Source organism: Wyeomyia smithii, chromosome 1 (assembly GCF_029784165.1).
Source record: "Wyeomyia smithii strain HCP4-BCI-WySm-NY-G18 chromosome 1, ASM2978416v1, whole genome shotgun sequence".
Lineage (NCBI taxonomy): Eukaryota > Metazoa > Arthropoda > Insecta > Diptera > Culicidae > Wyeomyia > Wyeomyia smithii.
In genome coordinates, this window is record NC_073694.1 from 17,410,648 (window position 1) to 17,427,419 (window position 16,772).

A 16,772-nucleotide genomic window follows, 5' to 3' on the forward strand; every position below is an offset into this window, starting at 1 on the left:
AGCACCAGGAAGCTGGTCAAACAGTTAACATGGAAGCAGCTACAGAAAAGCTCGGAGAAGTGCCGATGCCTACGCCGTACGTAAGAAAGACAAATAAGTAAAACAATCCCACAAACGTGTCCCAGGAACGGTCAATCGAATCGGGTGACGAAAATAGTTGGGAAGCCACAGCCACCACAATTGATATGATGCGTCTAACTATCGTGTTATTTTAAGTCTTTCGACAGTCTATATTGTTTGAGATAATAACGATCGGTGTAATTTGTAACCCGACGAAATGCTTCATATCTGTCGACTAACATGGCTTCATGCTAGATCGATTAGTTACAACAAATTTGCTGGACTTCACGTCAGAATGCATCATATTTCTGGAAAATAAAACGCAAGTTTACGTAATCTATGCGGACTTGAAAACGGCGTTTTTGATTTAATTGACCATTACATACTTCTGCACAAGCTGACTCGCCTAGGTGTTTCTTCACTGTCTGGAATCTTATTTAACGGAGCAAGAACTTTACGTTCACATTGATGGTTTCGTTTTAAGACCGTTTTCAAACAAATCTGGAGTGCCTTCGGGTAGCAACCTCGGCCCGCTACTATTCATTTTGTTCTGGAAAATGGTTATAGGAAGAAGATTGTTGGCTCCTACAATACTCGCTGACCACGTTAGGTGATTGGTGTCGCAGGAATAAACTAATAATTGGCAATGATAAGTGTCAGGTTATATCGTTCCAGCGCACAGTTACATCCCCAGAGTCACCAAAGTGTCCGATCTAGGAGTTAAATTGGACTCTAGAATGGGTTTTAACTCTAATAGCGATCATTTCCAAAGCTACGCGGCAGTTAGGTTTCCTTTCTAAGATATCTTGGACCTACATTGCTGGAAGTCATTGTATTGTGGTCTCGAACGTATCTAGAAGCGGTTCATTCGTCTAGCATCGACGGCTTTACAAATATACTTATTAGTGTTAGAATGAGAGGGAGAAAAATCGATTTCCCTCATAATTCTGGATTGTTTCAGGCGCTAGTCACTTCGGATTTACGTTTTCAGTTCAGATGAAAAAAATGTTTACTTACTGAACTGCTTTCATCTATCAAACAAAAAAAAAATCTGCAATCCTCACTCTTTGTGAAAACTTTATCAATAAGTTCAGAAGTCTTGCTCTTTAACTTAAAAAAAATCCTAAATTTAACAAAGCATCGCTGCCTAGAAAATGTGAAAATAAGTAATCCTAAATTAAAAAAAAAAAACATGAAAACATTATTCCAAATTCAACTCAGGATAATCAAAAGGTCAGAATTTGTCAAAATTAAAATCTTAAATTGCGCTCAGGACTACCAAAAAATGGTTCTGTAGACAGAAAAAAAATGATCACAAAGTGGGCTTTAAGAAACGGTTCTACAGATAAGCAAAGGCAAAAAAACTTATTCATTCCTTCTGAGTGCCTTAAAAGGCTCTCTCAATCGTGTAGTCCAAGGTGCATCCGTAATTCTTGAAATCGACCGAAGTCAGCCTCGTAGAGATGTCAGCTGAGTAATTATTCCACACCAACTTGATATCAAAGTGTTGACCTTTTCAATGCGATTATGGTGATTATTGCTTTTGAATCCTTGACATCAAGGTTTTCGAGGATTCCACTATTATCCATAAGGCTTCTGCAGTGACAGAATCGTGGTTGCTTTGAAGCTGCTATACAGTTTTGGAACTTCCCTTGCGTCCGTAGTATTCTGTTGTTGGCGTCCCAGATACCCAACTGGAAAACAGATATCCGGGCGAACGCAAAGCATTGTGTACATTAGGCTGCCTAACGTCCTTATGTAGGATTCTCGAGTTGTTACTCCTCGTTTCAGTTCTAAACCTTTCTTCATTGGCATCTAAGGTGTGTTCTTTCAGGCAATCCGAAACGTTGGACGACATTTGCCACTTGACTAATATTTTTTGCCAAACGAGACGGCGCTCCTCTGCTATCAATGTCGGTTATAACCGAGACTTCACAGACTTTCTCTATCGAATAAAAAGCACAAGAAATGTAAAAGTTACCTCAACAGATCTACCTATACTATGTACTAAATAAGTATGTTTTTCATCAGCGTTAGATGCGCTGTTTTTGCACAATTGCCAGTGTATATTTTTTTCTTATATTAGAAATCGTTACCGCAGTTGTTCGGCGGAACCAATCCTAGAACATGCGAAAATCGTTCCTCTCGGGAGACTGTTTTAGATATGCGAATATTATCACTTAGACTAATCGTAAATTAGAAGAAAGTACGATAGAAAAGAAGCGCAATATAAAATAAATAGTAGAGATAAAGAGACGAACAAAAGTTAAAACTCGATAATAATTCTCCCGGGGGGAGCCTCACTTCCCGCCTTTAATTTTTTGCTTTTTCTTCATCAGCGCTTTCTGTCGCTTTTCCTCCTCCTCGGCACGCATATCCTCCAGGTCCTCCATGATGCCGATCTTTTTGCTGATCATCTCCTCGCGCATTTGCTGGGCAAAGCTGGATTCCATCTGACGATCGTCGTAGTCTTCGTCCCGATAGCGGGACCGGTCGTACCCGAAGATGGCCTTGATGTGGGACGAGTAATCCTCCTCCTCGTCGCCGTCGTCGATGAAATCGTCCATTTCCGAGTCGTACTCGCTGTCACTATCGATCACGGGGCGGCGTTTTTTGGGTGGTGGTGGGCCACCACCACCGGCCGGTCGCTTCCGTTGTACATCCGCTGGCGGGAAGGGACGTGATTGTTGCGGAGGCATAGGACGAGCCTTTTGTGACGGTTCTGCCGAAGACTGGGGCGGGAATGGTCGCGTTTTCTGTCCGTTCGTGGGTGCGGTAGCTTTTACGGAGGAAGATGGTTTTGCCATGGCAGGTTTTGACTGAGAAGAAGAGGAAGGTTTGTGACTGGCGCCATTTGTCTGGGATGTAGAAACTGGTTTGCGTTGATCTTTGATGGGTTGAGAAACGGCTGGGGCTTTTTTCGCGGTCAAAGCAGCTTCTAGTTTGCTTTTCGAGGCTGAATCAGAAGCTGCTTGTTGGGATTGAGTCTGGCGATCGTCTGGCCGGGATGGCGGAGGTGGCGTCTTTGTGCTAGAAGAGTTCAACTTAGGAATCCGTCCATTAGGAGCCATGACATTTTTTATTGGTTCTGGCTTGGCTGAGGGTGACGAAGTATTGCTACTACTGTTACCAGAAGTTACATTTTTACCCTCCATCGGCCCCCTTCCTCCGTTCAATCTGGCCAGCCTGATTTGCTTCTCTTTCTCCGAAAGTTTTGGATCATTGCGTATTCGATCCCGCATTTTTTTCTGCTCCAAATAAGCGATCCGCTCTTCGTACTCGCGTTTTTCCTTTTTCGTCATTAATCGCTCCGGTTCTTTTTTCTCCACCGGGACTTCCACCTTTACTGGTTCAAATTGTTTCTGTTCAGCCAGCTTGAGCAGCGTGGCGAAATCCGGTGGCGCCGGTCCAGCTGGACGCTTGGCCTTCTTTTTCCTCCTTTCTTCTTCTTCCTTCGCCTTTGCTTCCGCCTCTTTTCGTCGTTCCTCCTCAGGATCATATCGATTATGACGGGAATGTTTTCCACTACCACCGCTACCGGAAGCCTTTTCGGGTGATTCTTCTTCGGCGGCAGTTTCTTTTCGCTTCCTGCTTTTTGGAGTCATCTCTTCCTCGTGTGCTTTATTGAGAGCATCTTTGACACGTGTCTTTGCTCGATCGATATCCTCCTTAGACATTGTGCGTTTCTCGCCATCCTTGAACTTCTTCTCCTCGGGTGTGTTCTTGTATTTCTCCATCAGCTGCTGGTAGAAGTGCGAGGCCACATTCGACGTGTACCCGTAGTCGTCTTCGTCCGGTTGGTCTGGACCCTGGAGCGTCAAGGCGGTGTCCTGGTTGTCGACGGCATCCTCCAGCACCGATTTGTTGGCCGACTTGATCACCTTAAGCATTTTTTCGATTTTTCGCTTCGCCTTCGGGTCCCGCTGGGCCAGCAGCTCTTCACGTTTGCGTTTCTCCTCCAGGGCACGCTCACGTTCTTCCTGTTCCTTTTTGGCCAGGAACTTCTTGATGTTGGCCGAGAGCTTTTTCTCCTTGCATTCCTTTTTGGGTGGCGCAAACTTGGTCGAGTAGTAGCGGGACTGAAAAAGATGAAGGTATTCATTGAGTTGTTCTAGAACATTTTGGTGATTGTCCTCGTCAAGTACGTTAGTGCAACGGGATAATACTACACGATCGTAGATTTTTCTCAATTAATTTGCTTGCTCGAAGATTCCTTGGCCTTGCCGTAGCATTACATAGACTGTTCATACGAGCATATTGAACTTACCTCGGACTTTTGTTCCGTGGTGGCCGCATTACGCTGAGCTACGCTCAACAATTTGCCAAAATCCATGATTGTCGCGTTCACTACGGGCAGAGGAACGATTTGCAGCTAGCAGTTGCAATTGATTTTACTGAAATTACGAGAAAAATACGTTTTTTCTATGACACACTTTGAAAACGTAAAGCCATGATGAAAATGAAGTCCGTCACTGGATGGCTGGCTGGCACATCGAACCTGATGACATTTGCATGCGAGAGAAAAAAAAGTGGAACGGTGTGGAAAGTGGAACCTGTGTTGTTGCGCGCTTATCGTGTGTGCTTGTGTGAGAAAAATGCACCGACAGCATGTTGGCTTTTGCTTTGTTTTGATTTTGTTGCAGCGCGGGTGCGTTCACAGATGAACGACGAGGTGGGCCTGTAAGCGGGAAATAATTAGTAGAATTCTCATCCGCTATGATTAGTTAAATTTTAACTAATTTTTAAGTTCACTAAAGTAGTGTTATTCTTCATGAGCTTGTTAGTTAGCCAGCTACAATTTCCTGATGAGACATCACAAAAGCAGGAATCATGGAATAAGATAACTTTTATTTTCAAGCATTCAAGTACAATAATATGATTACTAATAATATCGCAGCATTCCGCTAAACATGTCCAACATCGAATAGATTGGTCAACAGATAGTCAAATATTGGTGACTTACGGTTCATAGTGCCGTTTATAAGTATAAATTAAGCCTAAAGATGAGGTTGTTCAAATCCAATAAAATAGTACGTGTACAATAATGGCCTGCATAAACGGCGACACACTCGTTTCACTTCGCTTCATTCCGTTCCAGGTACACAAGCAAATCATGCTGCTATTGTTGTTTACCGCCAGCGTATTTAAACGGACAGTTTCATTAAAGTGGCACAAATTTCTTCACTTATTTCCTCCGCTTCGGGCATCTCCGAGAGAACCCAGGTATCATCGGTGCTGGCCAGCTCCTCGTCGCAGATTGGACATCTTTTTTGGTGTATGTTCCACTGTTCGATGCACGGAGTGCAATAGCTGTGTGCGCAGGGCAAGGAAACCTCCGGTTTCCGCTCCAAACAGATGCAACACTCACTGCACTCGGTGCCACCTTCAGCACCTTGCAGGTCCTCGCTGCTGGCTCCGTTGCCGCAAATTCCATCTACGTGGTCCATCAGAATCGAAGCGGTGGCATTTTGCGGAAACGTGAACGAGAAGGAAGACTTGGGGCTGATATCCGGCCGCTCGAACGATCCGGCTGCACTTCCCGAGGAACTATCGCGCCCAGTCGAGCTCGAATGGGTCGGACTGCTGGCGGGGCTGCGGATCCGTTGTGTTTCCACGGTCACCATTGCATGCAAGTTGGTCTGGAAGGTGCGAAACACCTGCAGAAATTGCTTCAGATTAAGTAGTTTGTACGCTTCGACCTTCTTGTTGGAGGGATCGACTTTGACGCAGGCGATTCGCACCGTGCCCTTCCACAGGACGCTGCTGTCGGTGCCTTTCTTGACCGCGAACACTAGCTGCTTGCCGTTGGGATCCAAGCATTTGCGGGCCCTACGTGAAAAGAGAGAAAGAATTGTTTCAGACTTTATTATTAACTATCTTAAACAAGAAGTAAGAAAAATATGCCCTTGGGTCCATAACCTACTTTCATTGAAGCGTGGGTCTTTCTGTTGCAGAGTTTTTAATTCTACCTAAATTCGTTTCTGTCGCAGTCGAGTTCAAGCTCAAGCTCTTCCTCAATACTCCTCTATACTCGACCATCTGTACTTGGAACGAAACCTATGACAATTGTAACGCGACTGGAATTGAGCTCAAAGCCATGTTACATTGCCTGAAACTGAGAAACTACGTCTTACTAAGCCTGTCGAAGTCAGTTCAAGTGACATGGGCTAATAGACAAGGAACATTGCAAATAGATGATATATTAATGAACCAATCAAAATTTCCTGGTTATTCGCGCAATCTTCGTGTGAAAGATTTGTTGACAAGCGACATACATAAACACCCAGAGTTGGGAAGAAATGATGAGAGGATCCGAGCTGAATAAAGACGGGTTCGAAAAGGTTGATGAAGCTCTTCAGGCCCCGCGCCCAGCAAATGAGAAATCAAAAATGTTCTTCAATACAGAACCAGGACCAGATGCGCTACTGGCTGATCTGTGGAAATGAGGATCAGAAAAACTACTAGACAACTTTATGGAATTGATTAAAAAAGTTTTTCATGAGAAGAAAATCCCCAAGCCATGGATAGAGACCCTTCAAGATAAACATCCCAAAAGGAGTAGAGGATTACAGGAGAATTGCTCTATGTAATGTAGCCTATAAAATATATGCAAGCGTTCTATTTAACAGACTGCGCGAGCAAATCCCTTCGACAATACTTCTTTCAGTAGATCTCAACCAGGTATTCGACATCATAGGTGCCTCGAAGTTGGGCTCAATACTATTCGATATGACGATTATAGAGCTTCGTAGCCGCAAGGTTACAGAGTCCGCTTTGATAAGCGAGTGGTCGTGGGTTCGAATCTTAGTAGAATCAGGCCATTTGGTTGTCGAAGGACTTTAACATGGGTTCATTCTCAGGCTCTCTACTACATACCCTTCCTTTAAGCTGAATTCTACAGTACCCTTGCTGACTTTCATCCTAACAAAAAAAGTCCCTCTTATAATAAAACTGTTCTGAGTAACGTATAATAGTTCTCTTCAGGGAATTGTAATTAAGACGCGGTCTTGGCTGGAGGAACGAGGTTTCGATACGACTCCTTACTCTTGACAAAAATATAAGTCCTACTTATAATAAACCTGACCAGAGGTGAAGCATTGAGTGCCTCTTCAGGGAATTGTGATTGTGACGCGGTGTTGGTAGGAGGAACGAGGTTCGATAGGACTCCTTCCTCTTGACAAAATAAGTTCTTCTTTTAATAAAACTGATTTCAGAAATATTTACCCTCTACAGGGAATTGTAATTGGCGATATTGGCACGAGGAACGAGGTTTCGATAAGACTCCTTCCTTTTGACATAATAAGTCCCTCTTAGAATAAACCTGGCCAGAGAGGAACGTTAGGTGTAGCCTCAGTTCAGGCAATTGTAATTTGGCGATATTGATAGGATAGAAAAGAGGCTCGGTATAGTAGAGCAGTAAGCTTGGAATAAACAAAAAAAAAGCGTATCATTCACTTCAATAGTGATACTGCCAATAATATGAAGTGCGGAGTACAGAAAACACCTGGGCAATATCACAATAGATCAAAATGTCTCTGGTCGCAGTGATGAGTCCATACAGAGAAAAAAAAATCAATATGACGGTATCACTAGCTCTCATTAACAGAATTATCGAAGCCTGCTTGGTTTTCTTTTGGTCAACTAACCCCAACGATGCCGAAAGGACGCGGCATAAAACGAGATTGTCCTCTGAGCCCCTACCTATTAATTTTAATCCTGCATCATGTACTAACGACAATGAAGGAATTTATGCCGGAAATAAACTTGGAACACAGGAAATACCTGAAATTACCATGTATTCTATCATATACAGACGATATTCTGATCATTCTGATTTTTGGAAATCCTTGAACCATTACTAGTGTTGGTTGGTTTGCGAATAACTACCAGTAAAACTCAAGTCCTGATACGAAACTCACAAAACATCCACTGCCCCGATCCAGAAAATACTCGAAAATACGGGAAATATGAGCTCATGATCACGCAAAAGCTTTGATACCTAGGAGCCTATATAACTAGCAATCTGACACGGAAAGAGATCACAGCTGAACGAATAAAAAAGCAAAAAAGCTTTCCATGTTCTATGCTCCTTCTCAAAGAAATATGAATTAAATTGGGAGGTGGTCAATCGTTTATATCATACGCTGATCACACCAGTAGTGTAGCGACGTTTGGTCTGGAGACATCAGCAGAAACTCAAACGCAACCGCAATGATCCTCGCACAATGGAAGAAGAAATGCTGAAAAAGCCACTAGCACTATATAAGGTTAAACATAAGGACCCTAGGAAAAATGAGGAAACTTCAAACGACAACGAAGCTACACTTCAAGAAAATGACGGAATAAGCAGTGAAAATCAACAAATACCGGAAGAGCACCATGAGTTGGAGGAAAATAACGAAGAACAAGAACCGTCGATCGAGAAGAGAATCAGCAGAATAACAGGATCTACCCAAACCAATTGCCTGAGTCACTCACAGTGCTAGAAATTCTGGAGGGTAAAACAATTAACAATAAAATAAGAATTGCAAGACTTAAATTTTATGGACACGTCATCAGAAGCAAAAATGAAGAAATACTGAGAACAGCCCTCAACGATAAAAAGACAATTGGCAGACCAGCATTTACGTGGAAGACTTCTTCAAGACAAGATGTTGAAAGAAGCGGAATTTCATATGAAACATGGCAGGATTGGGCATCTGACAAAATAAAATGTAAATGTAAATGGGACCAGAAAGTTAATTGATGAACTCGAGGATTCAGCCTACGACGACAGTGAAGACTTGGAACAAAATGACAATGACAATTGCGATGAATTGCTTCCCTCGGACTTCGAAGGTCTATCGAGCGATGACTCTTCAATTTTTAAAGAATTTTTGGACGAACTAAAAAAAAAAAAAGAAATGGTAAGTGACCTGACCAAACGACTAACGAGTGATAACTAAAAATTTGGAATTTTTTTGAGGCTCTCTTACCCTACAACAGACACGCTCAGAGAGAAATGGAAATAACATGAAAGCTTTCTCTCTCCTCTACATGCAAGTATTTTCTGTTTTGTTTATGCATGCCCACTTGTGTTCAAAATGGCGTCGAAACAAGGAGTCTTTCGCAAGCGCATTGTACAGTACGCTATAAACAGTACAACAATTTTGGCAAAAAGTTCATGGTAAATCATGTTGCAAGCGAAAATCTTCCGGTTTCTTTTGTGTATGGTTTCCTGCAAACCTCAACTACAATCCGTCAGGAAGGTAGTGGAAGACCGACTTTTTCCATTTTGTCAAATCATAATTATATTATTGAGTAGTCGAAATCATATAAAACCGCGCCCTGAAATGTTTCTATCCAGCTTTTTACGCGCCATAATGGCGGCCGCTATAATGCAAAGTTTGTAATAAATTATCAACCCTTTTAACAACTCTGCTTAAGTCAGTTTGAAGTTTTCATATATTTTATCAAAAGAAAATTATTTTTTTCTTTTTATGATTTTAACATTTCTCGCCAAACATGTGAAAAGGGCCCAAATTTTAATGTTTTTTGATTATTACAAGCGAAATCTGCCCTTACCAATAAGATTTATTGATAAAAGAATTTACTCTTAATCAAACAATCTTATTTGTACGGGAAGATTAAGCTTGTATTCATTGAAAAACGTGAAATTGTGGCTTGTTTACATATGGCACATGGGCTCTTTTCACATGTTTAGCGAGATTTTTGTTGCCAGTTCTTCAGAAATCCCAAAACTGACGTAAGCAGAGAGGTTCGCATATCACGAACACTCATTATAGCGATCGCCATTATGGTGTGTAAAAAGCTGGATTGATATCACACGCCTGCTATATTCATTATACTAAATATTCTTTGTTCTTCTTTTATTTTCTTCTTTTTATGATTTTATTCCTAACCTCTAACACGATAACATGAGTTTCATATCGTTGAGAAGTAACAATTCTATTATTCACAGATTTACACCATTTTTTTAAAGGGATTTTAACCGTGGCGGTCATTCGTCCCTAATTTACACCATGATAAAATGGAATTTCCTCGATAATCACCAAATCAGGACAGGCAAATGAGAGAAGAGACAACACAACCAAGTCAAATACCAGAATCAAGACAAACAAAAAGGAGGAAATATCATCACAACCTAGTATGTAAATTGTTTTATTTTTTTTCTTTAAATCAAACGCTCAAACACCTTCCCAATCTCTCCCCAATCCTTTCCAATGGCATTCATAATTATCCCTCCCTAAACATCGGGGTTGGACAGACTTGGCTCCAATTGCCCCACCATCTACCGTAAAATTAAAATGAACATGAAAATGAAAACTGTGGTATCAACTGCAGGGTTGCAAATTTTCACTGTCAGAGATAGGTTCTCAGTTAAAACTGAATACTACGAATATCAGTATCAACACGAACGAGCTGACAGTGATAATTGCTCCCAGCGCCAATCAGTTGACATTGGTAATGCTGACTAGCAGAATTACTGTGATTTCGCACACGCTATGTTGCTTTAGCGATGTTTATGCGGTGTTGGAAGAAGGTGCCTACCTACTTCATTGACTTCATGCAATAGATTGGCTCAGATAAAATAATTTCGATATTAATTAAGATACATCATTTATATGACTGACATGATTATTGATTGATAGTTGACTTGGGTGACACTCAATATCAGTTTGAAGCGAGTGAGTGTGAAACTGCTGTTGAATCACTTTCATTTTTCTGTGTCGAAGTTTCGCAACACTGATCAACTGTCACACTGTTCAGGAAATTTCTATATATACCAATAACCTCCGAGTAGAACTGCATGATGGGGCGCAAGCTGCCATCGTTGTTCTAGCCTCACTGCTAGAAGCTCGGATCTACATACATGATACCAACGGAGATGCTTGAGGATACGATTCTATTACTACGAAGCCCGTCATTATGGGTATTCATGTCGAGCTCGTAAACAAATACCCAGCCGTAAAAATTCTCACCTCCATTGACGAGTAATGGAAGATACACAGTTTACGGCTGGGTATTCGTATACGAGCTCGATGTGAAGACCCCTATTATATTACATACATATACTACATTTTATTGAAGCATTGCCAATTGCAATGTCGAATTCTCCAATAACTGATCTCTTACTACTTACTAATGCGATTGCTCATAATATAGTTTCTAATTCGCAATTTTTTCCTTCGATAATCCTGTTATAATCGACACCAAGCGTGGACTTTGCCTCCCAAAATGTGAATGGTTGTCGAGTTTTTGATAAGCGCAAATCCTTGGACGAATATCTATTCTCACTGCATGTTCACATCGCAGTGCTTCAAGGAGTAAATTTGGATTGCCCTCCGACATCTAGCCGGGAAAAAGCGCGGTTTGGGTATTTATAGCACTTTTTTTTTCCTGTATGGACTTCCTCACTGCGACCAGAATCGTGAGATATGCCCGGGTGTCTGTTGTATCCCGCACTTCTGTTAATAGCAATACCTCTATTGAGTAGTGGCATGCTAATTATTATTGTTCATCAGTGCTTGTGTGTAATGTGCTGCTCTTCCTTTACACGCTTACTGTTCTACTATACCGATACTCGTTCCTCTTGCCAAATATCACCAATTATAATTCCCTGGAGAAGTTTCGTCGTGCGTCCTTCTGGCCAGTTTTATTGATAAGAGGGACTTATTTTTTGTTAAGAGGAAGTCACGCAAAGGTATTTGTAGATGTCATCGTAGAGGAAGGGTAACTGGTGGGGAGCCTGAGAATAAACCCATGCTTAAGTCTTTTTTTTTGACATCGGATGGCCAGGTTCTACTAAGATTCGAACCCACGACCATCCGCTTGACAAAGCGGACTCTGTAACCTTGCGGCTACGCAGCTCCCCATTTATAGCACTTCGCATTGGATCTCCGATTACTGTGCGCAAAATAAGAAGCAATGATGCTAATATTCAGCATTGTGAAGTTAAATTTGAATAACTTTTTGCTCTCCTAAGGTTGCTTCGTAGCTCCAGCAAATTGGGTCCTGAAGTTTGACACGGTTTTCGGATTTTTATGTATCAGTTGAGAGTGTAATTTTCTGAGCAAAAGGTGATTTTTAAAAAAATGTTCGTCGTTGTCCTTCAATTTTTAAATGAAGGTGCTTATTACAGACCTCGTTAAAGGGAAGCATAACCGAAAACTGAAAAAAGTGAATAACTCTGCAGTAGTTAAATTTTGGCCATATGCGTAGAAGGATTTTTTCATTAAATAGGGTCCTCTATCCCCTCTTAAAGGATTTTAAGCGAGCTGCCTAACACTCTGAATAAAAATGGGTATAGCTTTAGGACCCAATCACGTTGATAAATGTCCAAGGTCCTTATTACCGTTTCGAGATATTTTTTTCGAAGCTGGGATCTCGACTAAGTGATAAGAAAACTCTCAATCGTGTCATTATCGCCGGTGACTTTAATTCGCATATCAGCAACGCTAATCTTTCTAAACAGGAGAAATTATTGATCGGAAAAAATATGTTGGTCACAGCCAATTTAATAAAAATGGGCTTAAAATGAGACTGTTTACTCGGGCAAATGCAAATGCTAGTTTCAAAATCACTTGGAAGACCGGTAGCTCTTCGAGCTAAGGAAACAATCCGCTGCACCGAAACATACGATTCCTACTACACAAGTTCTGGATAAACAAAAACGTAAGTCGCTAGTCGACGTGACCTATTGGAAAGAGGAAGATCTCAACAAACGGTTTGAAGAAGACCTAGCAGAAAATAGTCAATTTCGTTCAACCGATAATGAGCCCATCCAAGATATTTGGAATTATTTGTGTGAAAAACTGAATAAAAGTCATAGAAGTGTCGATACCGTGTTAGCAGATAAAACCCGTATACACGAGGATCGGGAGTGTCGTTTGGCACAGGCACATGTGAAGCGTTGTGCTTTTTGGGCAGACTATTCTTATCAGTCGAAATGGAAGTATAGACTTATTGCAGCGTAAGAAACTCCAAGACGCAAACTGCAAGAGTACGAAGAGCGGCAAATTTTCAGATTTGTTTTAGAAGTCTCAATAGCTATAAAGCAGGAGAACGTATCAATAAGACATACAAGTTTCGAATGAACTATAAGAAAAAAGAGAACTGAAGAATAGTGATTGGGGATGTTACATAGATCATCCTAGGCTTGAAGAATAGGATCTCCGTATATTTTCAATTTCATTATGGAGGCCGTGCTAGGGTCGGTAGAGGATGAGGTTCCAAAGCTCAGATTGAAAACTGGATTTCGTTCCCCTTGATATTGGCTTCTGCTGATGGTATTATCATTATAGCAGAGACTCGTAAAGATCTCGGGCTAGTAGTTGAAAAATTAACTAAATGTTTAGATTGTATTTGTCCAAAACTCAACAGGTCAAGTGTAAGGTGTTGATATGACAACCCATTGGGGAGCCTGTTGAATCTATTGAAATATTGGGTACGGTTTACGTGACGACCGATCCGTTGATATTTGGAAATTTTCCTAACTGCTAAGTTTGAACGACCCATGACAATACGCACGAGATGTCGTACTGCAGTGCGGGTATCAAAATGAATTCTAGAGTTTCTGTGTGAATACAGACGTACATGGCAATTGACCCGTGTTATAAACGAGTCCGTAATCGCAACCTCGATGTTGTATGACACGCAAGTTGCTGTACTGACCAAATATAGTTGTGGTGCCCAGTGCCCACCACTGAATAAAGCAAACATCATTTGACCTATCAGGACGGAAATGTTCTGTCTTTTTTGCCAGTGGTATAGAGGATATCAGAGCGGGCAGCTGGTGTTCACTTATGAAGTCTGTGTCAGGTGTGCTCGCACGTGATTGGTTGGCACTTCGTGGAAATTCGATCTTGAAACTTTTTATCAATTTTCCCTACTAAAAAAGGCTGGTTCTACGATTTTTCTAGTTTTGGAACATTTATTTGAGCCAATATTTTAGTAAAAGTGAATAGTAGGAGGGTGGTATCCAAGACACGACCGCATAGTTGATGTAGGACTTCAATAGTTTTATATTTCCCTTTGAGGCTCTGTTTGATTTAAGCTTGTTTTACTTTTGGCACGGTTAGATTTTGGCACACATGTTCCAAAAACGAGCACATTTCTTAGTTTTCTTGATTATTTCAACCAAATTAAGCTCCCCCCTTCTTTTGGAGGATGGGTATTTTGGTTCTTTATGTTGCCGAAGCGGATGACCGGAATCGGTAAAACGGTTCCTGGAATATGACCGGAACATGTGCCGGTAATATAATGATCATGATCTAAGCAGTACTAAATCTCTAATTACTCGGGTAGTAATATCAAGTATATAGGTCGTCAGCCTTAATTCATAAAGCGACACCTCAAACGACTTGGAACTCAAACTAGTTCATTGGTTGAAATATCTATGAAAAAAAGTCATGAAAAGAGAAGCGTAGGCAACAGGAAAATTCTGCCGTGCGTAATTGGCAAAATCGAAATGGATCTATATTTTGATTATTTATTTGCAGCACTCTATTTTAGAAGAAAAAAACATGCTCTTTAACATTGATGCATGCCATTCATTCTAATACAGTGAATTTTCTTCAATACACGAAAAGGCAGGCTTCTATACAGACCTAAATTGAGTACGATTTAGTAGAAATTAAACAATATTTATTTGTCTTGTGAACGATAGCTCACTCTCCGATCACCAAGCGGCAAATATGTCACATAATAAAATTTTCCTGCAGTTACAAGTTCATGCAAAAAATAACGATAAAGAATTACAGTACAGGAGTTTGAGACCTGTTTTCTTCGACTGATTAAATAGGTACTACTGCTTAAGCCGTTCCTTACCCTATATTCACAGAAAATTTAAAATGGACATGAGAAAAACACAGTGTTGAGTTCAAAAATAAACAACGCATTTCATCTGTACAATGAACCTAATTTATTACCCTGCTACCTGCTCCTACTGACACGTACAGAATTTTGTTGTCCCCGGTGGCGCAGCGTATTTTGCGGCACCCGAACATATTGAATTCTAATCATATTGAATTTGCTACTATACGAAACAGAAAGACAATTCAAACAAACAAATCAAACGGCTATTCGATTGTGTTCCAGTTCGCAAAGCGAAACTTACGCGTTAACCCAACACGCCGCACTGTGCGTCGACAGCGGCAATGTAGTCTTCACTTGGCTCGGCTGCACACAAATGTATATCGAGTTCTACTGCACTGATAGACGACGACTGACCAGCGCTCTATGTTTTCCTTCAAGACATCAGTTTTAATAACATTCTAACAGCAGAACGTAAAACTGTCTGATAGTGAAGGTGATTACGAACTTTCCGAAAAAGCTTTACCTTCAAGACATCAAATCAGTCTAGGCTCATGGAAGCGAACATTAGAACATTAGTAGTTACAAGTATTTCCGTTTAAGCCATTCCATTTCGACGTTACACCTTGGTTTTAGTTTTCACAGAATGTATTTACCCCGATATAGTGCGGTAAGAAGGACTAAAAGTCATTTTATTTCTACTGCTTCTGAAACGATAGAATATAGAGTTCTCCAGGCGCGTTTGTATTAGTGCGATGTATTCGGTTTTTTCTTTGTTAGCTGTAAGAATTTTTTGTCACCTGTGAGAACTGTCATCTAAAAGAGAGAATAAACAAGTACCAAGTTTGATTCACACTCTCACAAATTTCAATATACAGTGTAAACCGGGCCGTGTCGTAGTGTTCGTGAATTTTCGCTTGGAGAACTCTATAACATTTTTAGCCAATAATTTGCTGTTTTACTTTGGTAATAAATTCGAGAAAATTTTGTTGCTCAGCCATCGTAGACGGCGGCCTCGCGAAAGTAAACAACTGATTACAAGGATTACTCAAACCTAGGGGCTATCCTTCGGTAAAATCTTCACTTTCCTCGTTTTTTTATCATTGGCTGGTTAGATTAATTCACGGAAAAAACCTCGATTTTAAACCCGTTCAGTACGTTTAAATTGAATTGACGTGTGCATACGTTTCAAATCGATCACAATGATTGTTATCTCAACCTCAGTATTATTCATCTAATCGTTTGTTTCGAACGCTATTATTTTCGAAGATAAGAACATAAACATATTTCAACGACAATGATGTGGCAAGTATACTCACAAACTGTTCAAATCGGCCAAACACTTCTGGAAGTCCTCGTAGGTGAGGCTGCCGATTTCGGAGAAAATCTGCGCCTGCTTTTTGATCTCGAACTGGAGCGAATCGACCGCATCGTTGCAGACGATTTTCTGGCTGGACACTTGCTGCCCCATGGCCTACTACTGCCGGCTATTCTACTCTATCGCGCTATCGGTAGCTGTCCGAGGCTTTTTGGCTAATTAGTCACCACCAGAAAAGCCTTCGATTGTAGATGATAATACGTGTTGTTAACAAACGAAACCACAATTTTACCTAGCCGAGTACTGTTTGATATCGGATTACTGTGACGTCTCACTTACTTTTTTAATACTTTTTACTAATCACTGGTGTGGCAGTATTGGGCTGCTGCTTTTTTTCGTCTGCATTCAGGTTTTATAGCGATTGAAATACGATAAAAAGCATAATAAACTCTTAAATAAAATAATTAAGCTCAACTTTAAGAATCTAGCGGTTCATTTTAGGTAAATATTGCCAATAAAATGTTACAATAATGAGCAACCCATGTTCAGCACAACTGTTTTGTGGTAGAGAAACAGCTGC

The 16,772-nt window shown here is 40.9% G+C and overlaps 2 protein-coding genes across 2 annotated transcripts; both read right to left on the bottom strand.

The window, feature by feature from the left end:
* Positions 1 to 2,031: 2,031 nt before the first annotated feature.
* Positions 2,032 to 4,551, bottom strand: LOC129717816 (protein SPT2 homolog). The gene is made up of 2 exons (XM_055668000.1): positions 4,328 to 4,551; positions 2,032 to 4,139 (listed from the first exon to the last, which is right to left on the bottom strand). The coding sequence occupies exons 1-2, from the start codon at positions 4,391 to 4,393 to the stop codon at positions 2,361 to 2,363; spliced, it is 1,845 nt and encodes a 614-aa protein (XP_055523975.1). The 5' UTR covers positions 4,394 to 4,551; the 3' UTR covers positions 2,032 to 2,360.
* A 340-nt stretch (positions 4,552 to 4,891) lies between these two features.
* Positions 4,892 to 16,772, bottom strand: LOC129717794 (RING finger protein 141-like). Its single transcript, XM_055667963.1, has 2 exons — positions 16,194 to 16,772; positions 4,892 to 5,889 (listed from the first exon to the last, which is right to left on the bottom strand). Exons 1-2 carry the CDS (start codon positions 16,343 to 16,345, stop codon positions 5,205 to 5,207), a joined length of 837 nt encoding a protein of 278 aa, XP_055523938.1. The 5' UTR covers positions 16,346 to 16,772; the 3' UTR covers positions 4,892 to 5,204.

Coding starts and splice junctions, on each gene's coding strand:
- LOC129717816 (XM_055668000.1), bottom strand. CDS start 4,393: ATGGATTTTGGCAAATTGTTGAGCGTAGCTCAGCGTAATGCGGCCACC. Junction 4,140..4,327: donor CCACGGAACAAAAGTCCGAG/GTAAGTTCAATA, acceptor CATCTTTTTCAG/TCCCGCTACTACTCGACCAA.
- LOC129717794 (XM_055667963.1), bottom strand. CDS start 16,345: ATGGGGCAGCAAGTGTCCAGCCAGAAAATCGTCTGCAACGATGCGGTC. Junction 5,890..16,193: donor TTGGCCGATTTGAACAGTTT/GTGAGTATACTT, acceptor CTTTTCACGTAG/GGCCCGCAAATGCTTGGATC.